General features: G+C 40.2%; 1 protein-coding gene across 2 annotated transcripts; it reads right to left on the bottom strand.

Annotated features, from left to right (window-relative positions):
- Positions 1–1,447: 1,447 nt before the first annotated feature.
- On the bottom strand, positions 1,448–5,731 carry plaua (plasminogen activator, urokinase a). Of its 2 annotated transcripts, XM_071521355.1 has the most exons (11): positions 5,546–5,731; positions 4,715–4,821; positions 4,544–4,589; positions 4,303–4,459; positions 4,113–4,195; positions 3,945–3,992; positions 3,665–3,845; positions 3,261–3,412; positions 2,993–3,133; positions 2,719–2,867; positions 1,448–2,147 (listed from the first exon to the last, which is right to left on the bottom strand). In XM_071521355.1, exons 2-11 carry the CDS (start codon positions 4,760–4,762, stop codon positions 1,953–1,955), a joined length of 1,200 nt encoding a protein of 399 aa, XP_071377456.1. In that variant the 5' UTR covers positions 4,763–4,821; positions 5,546–5,731; the 3' UTR covers positions 1,448–1,952. The 2 variants fall into 2 exon arrangements, with proteins under 2 accessions (XP_071377456.1, XP_071377457.1); XM_071521356.1 differs by lacking the exon at positions 4,544–4,589 and having other exon boundaries at positions 4,303–4,458; positions 4,692–4,821.
- Between the last annotated feature and the right edge of the window lie 1,593 nt (positions 5,732–7,324).

The following is a 7,324-nucleotide window of genomic DNA, read 5'->3' as shown; positions in this document are numbered from 1 at the left end:
TGTGGAGTCATACTGTGGAAGGATGGATGGGTGGATGGATCAATAGATAGATAGGTAGCTAGATAGGTAGATACATAGACAGATAGATAGATAGATGAGGTGAATTCGTGTTGATGCCAGGTTTTGCTTAATCATTCTGTTCATGTGCTACTTCCTGCTGGTTCACTTCTGGCATGTGGCATTGCAGTGGGGATTCTTGTATTCCTGACAGATAGTTGGTTAGTTAATCAGTCAGTCTGTTTGTTTTTTAGTTACTTAGTTCCTTAGTTACTTGGTGTGTAGGTGTGTCTGTGGCCTCAGTGGGTGGTCTGTGTCTCCCGGTCAGTAACAGGAGAGGGCCCTCCTTAGCACCCTGCTGTCACTTAAATATCCCGAACCTCAGATTGGGAATACGGACATGTAGTCAAAAGTATTGGGATAGTGACTTGAAGTTGATCTTGTTTAGTGTAATTTAATCTAATTTTGATTTCACATAAGAAGATGAACACAAAGCCTAATCAAATGTTAGAACATCATGTCAAAATCTGTACTTTTACCTCATATTTAAACACATTTTGATGTGAAATTCTATTCTATTCTATTCTATTCTATTCTATTCTAATAATAATATACAATATTTATATAGCACAAACAAGATAAATAAGTACACTAAGCGAGTACATAGAACAGAAGACAAGAGATTAAAAATGAAACCAGACGTGAAGTAAATATAAGATAAAATAAAATAAGAATACAAGACAGGGTTACAGACTGGGATAATAAAAAAAAGACATCTACATCTAAGACATTCTATTCTATTCTATTCTATTCTATTCTATTCTATTTTAGGCTGTATTAAGGATTTGAACCTACAACCATCTTCAGTTCAGTAAAGCTACTGGTTCCATCTCTATTTGACTGCTTACAGGAACACTTTCTGTGCCCTGCGGCATGTTAGAGGCTACTGAGCAGCAGGTAAATGAATTTTACACAACAGCGTCCTCTACTGTTTGACAGAGGAACACTTGAGACGATGACAAACATGTTTTAATGAATACAACCCATGGTACACAAACTCTTAGGGGGAAACCCAGTGTGTCCCACAGGGTGAGGTTTTACTGTCATTACTAGTTTTCCCATCACTGCAGACACTTCTTTACCAAAGTTTACACTTAACTGATTTCTGCCGTACCTGCAGCATGAGTAGAAAGCCACTGATTCACATTCATTACACATTACGTTATCTATAAATTTCCATTTAGGCTGTTTGGAGTAAATAGACCAAACATCTCATGTTTTACTGGTATTCTTATGTTCATTCATTCTTATGATCAGTAGAGAGAGAGAGAGAAAGAGAGAGAGAGAGAGAGAGAGAGAGAGAGAGAGAGAGAGAGAGAGAGAGACCGAGAATGAGAATGAGTGCTTTTGGAGGTGGAATAAAAACAAATGAATATGTAATACCAATATTATTATTTATTACAAAGTAATGTTCAGCAGTAGGGCCAGCCCTCTACAAGAAGACATGTATAAAATAAAAAATAAACTGAATAAATAAACTATCTAATAACTTACAGTATATTCAAATTTCATGTCCCTTAGCAGTCTTAGCAAATAAAAATTTAAAAAGTAAATCAAAAATATATTCAATATTATATACATCTGACAAACAATAGATGTTTAAAACACCGTACACTTTGGCATGTTACAGTAAATCGGCATTTTGAAATGCAGTTTACACATTCAAAGCACACATTACAGACCACGTCTCAACCAACACACACTCTGTGCTAGGCACTGTGCAAAAGTATTTTCATTATAGTTTAATAGCGATCCCTCAGCTGCTACTTCGTGCACTTTGAAGCCAAAGCGGCCACAATCCACTACACATACTTGCATACATGTAGATAATAGCTGCCAAATATGCCTTTAAAAAACATTTTCAGCCTGTCTGACCGCTGATTTCTCCCACAGAATCACTTTGTGGGATACATGACTCCCGCTGTGTAGGCAGGGAGCCCCGTTTTCTCTGAGATCCAGTTGTTGTAGTTGGTGATGCGTGTGTAAACCCCCGGTTTGTTCTCCCAGGCGCAGCCCTCGCCCCAGCTCACCACCCCGAACACGAACATCCGGCCCGAAACCTCACACATCAAGGGGCCGCCGGAGTCACCCTGTGAGGAGAGGACACACCTGTCAACACTCACAGTACAAAGTCAGGCTTGGTGTTTGAAGACCGATATGTGTACCCATATTGAAGCTGCTGATAGCCAATATTTTGTGATGATATTCAATATCGTTCTTTTTTTTTGCCTTTGTTTGATAGTTCACAGCGATGAGAGACAGGAAAGGGGAGTCACATGCAACAAAGCCGAGTCCCATGCCAAATTTGAACCCAGGATGTTGTGGTACACATGGTGCTGGTACATGGTGCCAATTGAGCCACCAGTAAACCCCAATATAGTTCAATTTGACTGTTTTCATGCTATTTTCCCCCAAAAGCCTCTGAAACAGCATTTAGACCATCACTGGGTATTAAAACTTTCCATTGAAACCAAGACTAATGAAATTCTTTAAGGTGGGTTGCAGCTCCTTATGACAGAGTGACCCACCGCACCTATTCAGTGTTAGAGGGAAACTCTGGGTATTTACAATTTGCAGGAGACGAGATGACTGATATATTGATCTAACCCATATTCACACATGTACACACACACATATTCCCACATTCCCTTATCTGCTCACCTGGCAGGCATCAGTGCTCCAGTCGGGGCTCCCGGCACAGAACATGTTCTCGGTTATGCGATTTCCATAGTAAGGTTCACTTTCACAGACGCTCTGGGACAGCAGTGACACCTTTGCCTCCTTCAGTTGCTGTGAGAACTGCCATGCATCTGCAGAGGACACAGGATCAGTTGTGAGCATCATAAGAATGGCTGAGACATCAGTCATTAGTCTAATGAACGGTTGGGGCTGAATAGAGAGATTGGTTAAAGGATAGAGGTTCTACCATACGTACTATATCTCTCCCTGCCGAATCCCGCGATGCTGCATTCGTATCCTGGAGGAAGCATAGTGAGAGGCGGAGGAAGGCAAACGGTCCGCACAGACTCTGTCCGCACCGCACATTCACCATCACTGCTCTTGATCCTCAACAGTGCTGCAATACATAAACAAACACAGTTATGAGTCCCGCTCCTCTGTGATCTAACCTTATACATGCACATACAGTACCCACATAACTGTCTCTCTCTCACATATACATACACACTCATGCATGTGCTCACCTATGTCATTGAGGTAGTTGCCAAGGGAATTGTTGTATTCTTGGTGGATGATCAGTTGCTCCACGGTGAACTTCTGCTCCCTGTCAATGTCAGTATCAATGATGGAGCTCTTCCCCAGGTATACAGACAGATGTCGGGTCTCGGTGTGCTCACTGAGCGAAAAGGAAACACACACATATTTAATACACACACAGGACTTCATAAACATGCAAACATACTGTATGCACCAAAACAAAACATACTCTTAAGAGACCTATTGCCAGTATAGCATCTAAAATGCTAAAATCTAAAATGGGGGAAATTAAAGTGTCTTGTATTTGCGGTGTGTGTGTGTGTGTGTGTGTGTGTGTGTGTGTGTATGTGTGTGCATGTATGTGTGTGTAAGGCTTGTGTGTGTGTCTCACCCATCAGGGAAGCAGTGTGCAGCAGTGAGGACCCAACAAGGTGCAATGAGAGAGCCTCCACACCGGTAACTGGGGCGCCGATGGAGGATGGCCGCCACCCATGGCTGGGACTCTATGGTTGTGGTAGAGCCGCCCACTATCTTATTCTGTCTCAGCTGTGGCCTCTCACCACATGTCAGCTCTACAGGGACACACAGGTCAAGTCAATGAGAGTTGATCAAGGCCAGTCATTATTAAGAAGATGATGCATCTGAAATATAATTAAGAACAAAGAACCTACCTGTATCTACTACTGTTGTAACAGGAGGTTTTACTGTTGAAATGGGGCCTGTATTGAAGCAAAAACAGATGGAGTTAATCCAACAGTGCAGAAGAAGAGTAACACTGAAATGTTTAAATATCAAATCAGGCATATGTCAATCATTTTTAAATCACCAGTCAGTCTTACATTTAGGAATGTCACACAGCTCTCTTAAAATCCTCTTCCCTCTCCGGACACGGCACCATGGCATCAAGCTCTGGTCAGGATTCCTGGCAATCAAATTCAATCAATTAAAATCCACAAAACAAATGACACCTTTCACCAATACATTTGTCACAAGATGCCAGGCTGTGGGCATGTAGCTTTGACAGTATACCTGCAGTAATTGTGAGGGCCCAGTCCCTCTGCAGCCGCTTGTCCTCCCATGTGTTCGAACCTGTGCCAGTAGAGACACCTGCGGCCGCGTGTCGACACAGAGACAGACCCCCTGTAGCTGCTGCCGTCCCCAGACAGACACGTCTCTGATGACCGCACTGCAAAGACAAACATACTTACATACAGAATGTGTGTGCAATATGGAGTAAATCAGTTACGGCATGATTAGACAGTCGCCTTACCTCTATGAGTGTCCTTGAATTTTCTCCTGGAGCTCCTTGTAAAAGCCTGAGAGGAACGCAGACAAACTTGGTCAGACAGATTTGTCAACAGCATAGTTTCTAACCCAATGGGATGTGAAGTAAGAATCCGGCTATTGAAATCCAAAGTTGTTTCCTCTGATTGTTGCTTACCGCGTCAATACAGATGGCTGCGAGTGCTAGAATGACTAACAGCTTCATCTTCACTTCTGGTTCCTCTTCTCCTTGTAGGGGATTCTTCTGTCTGTCTGTAGATGGACCTAAAAAAAGGAAATCAATTTACAGAAATGGAAAATAACAATTCTGTATGGCTCAGCGAACACATTGAAAACATCCCTTTCCCTTATATGGAGTTAATCTTCACACAGGCATACTGACACACACACACGCACACACACACACACACTTACATGCAGGAATAGAAACATGTTGTGTGACTATTGAGAAGCACGTGGTTCCTTTTGTCTGGGTTTAAGTGTGACCATCTCCACAGTGTTACATTTGCATTCATTGTATGCATGCAGTAATTGAAAACAGATAGAGCATGCTCACTCTGTGCGTACTGTACTGTAACACTCTGCAAACATTATCTGTACAGTGAGTGCAGTATCAACGGAGGCTTGTTGATTGCTGCATAGCATTTGCACATCACTGTATCATATTTGCTCTGTATTATGTACACTTCAAATTATTTACACTTCTAACTATTATCTCAGTAGGATACAGTATCAGTAGAGTAGTGGCATCAGAAGAAAATGGTTACATGAACTTTATTTCCTCTGGAACCAAATACTTCGGTATCCAATTTACTAAATGTGTTTTTTATCGTCTCATATTTCATTCACATTCGCTCATTGTCACTCACAAAACAGATTAAAAATAACATCTTTAAGATCCATTATATTATGTCACAACTTGAAAGGTTTCATCTGTCAGAGTGCAACACAATCCCACAGTGTGTGAAGCTTTGTGAAATCTGCTTACCTGACAGTCCAAACCCGAGGTCCTGATGGAGGTCCTTGTTATTCTTCCTGTCGAGGTGACTGGTATCTGCTCTTGCAATCCTCTGGAATTTGCCTGTATTGTGGCTCAAGCTGACTAACCTGTGGGAGGATTTTAGTCTTCTCTGTCACTGATTCTCCTTAACTATAAGTAGTTCTCGCTTTACAGTTGCTGATTGTCTCTGTCTGGTCGTCCTGTGTTGCCTCCCTTATAAAAACACAGGGGCAGTTGGTGGGAGGGGTTTAAGACAAAATGTGTCAGAACATCAGTCATATTGAATGAGTGATCAGCAAATCCTTGACCAACGAATATGTCATGTCTTGTGACACATACACCCATACATAACACTCCCACCCACATACAATGCATGCTGGAAATTATCCAAATATGGAAATCCAAAACATGATCCAAAACTAGAAGGGCTGTTAGAGGTTCATATATTGAATAATTCAACTCAATTCAATTTAATCTTCAGGGCATACCCATAAGGGAAATTTGGTTTGCAGACATGGTTTGCAGTAAAAACACACAATGAAGATGCATATTAAAAAACAATATAAATGTAGGTCACCACAACATCTACCATACGGACCAATGTCAGTTTATAAGACCAAACAGGGAATCATTAGCTTGATATAGTGCAATAAAAAGTCGCCCATGAATGCAAAATATTCCATTGTTCTTATACAGGAATAAACGATCCATCATTTTTTCAACAGGTCATCATTTTTCAAAAGTCAAGTCATCAACAGTTAGTTGTCATCTTACAGTCACCTTACTGGATAATTTCATTACATTATTAGTTTGTTTTTACTGTTTAATTGCTTATATGATATTTTCCCTCTCTGTCTCTCTTTCCCTCCTTGTCTGCATTGTGTGTTTGAGTGAAGAGAGAAGAATACAAGTAAAGGCCATTTTACAAGACAGGTACATTTCATCAGACATCTCATCTCATCGCATGAAATAATGCATTCATGCTTTCGTTTAAGTCTGAGTTGAAATATTTCCTGTATTGCAGTCATTCTAGGTACTTTTCTGGGTTAACACTATGACGCTTTATATTGGCTTTATTTGAAAACCAACAGTGACTAAGCTCAGGGATTCAGCAACTGGTGTAAATTATGACATGTTACAAGCACGTAGTCAGCCAGACACTCATAATTACTGCGAAGAAAAAACAATTACATTAAAAAAAGAGGGGAAAAATAAGGCCATTGCATCTGTCTCTTTAAAGAGATATTGTACATCACAAACAACAAAATCTCACTTCCAACTACACTATGTATATATATATATATATACGTATAACTACACTATACACTACTGTATACATTTATATATATATATATATAGAGAGAGAGTGTATGTATAGTGTAGTTAGAAGTCACATCTTATTGTTTGTGATGTATGATATCTCTTATTTTTCCCCTCTTTGTCTAATGTAATTGTTTTTTTCTTCCCAGGAAGTATGAGCATCTGGCTGACAATGTGTTTGTAACATGACATAATTTACACCAGTTGCTGAATCCCTGAGCTTAGTCACTGTTGGTTTTCAAATGAAACAAATATAAAGCGTCATTGTACTTCTCCCAGACAAGAAGTGTCTGAGAATGACCTCGCAATACAGGAAATATTGCAACTCAAACTTAAATGAAAGAACATTATTTCATGATGAAATGTGCAGTATTTTATCTGTGTCTTGTAAAATGGCTTTTACATCTATCTACCTACCCAGCTATCTATCTATCTATCTACACATAC

Source organism: Centroberyx affinis, unplaced genomic scaffold (assembly GCF_046629955.1).
Source record: "Centroberyx affinis isolate AG114_WGS23_722 - 3 ecotype Tasmania unplaced genomic scaffold, CSIRO-AGI_Caff_v1 ptg000885l_1, whole genome shotgun sequence".
In the NCBI taxonomy this organism is placed as follows: Eukaryota; Metazoa; Chordata; class Actinopteri; order Beryciformes; family Berycidae; genus Centroberyx; species Centroberyx affinis.
Note: the sequence above shows the minus strand (reverse complement) of the source record. Positions and strands in the feature narration are given on the sequence as shown.

Excerpts from the sequence above, each read along its gene's own strand:
- plaua (XM_071521355.1), bottom strand. The coding sequence starts at position 4,762 with ATGAAGCTGTTAGTCATTCTAGCACTCGCAGCCATCTGTATTGACGCG. Across the intron at positions 3,993-4,112 it reads GCTGTGTGACATTCCTAAAT|GCCCCATTTCAACAGTAAAA; the intron begins GTAAGACTGACT and ends GCTTCAATACAG. Across the intron at positions 2,148-2,718 it reads GGAGCACTGATGCCTGCCAG|GGTGACTCCGGCGGCCCCTT; the intron begins GTGAGCAGATAA and ends CTCTCCTCACAG.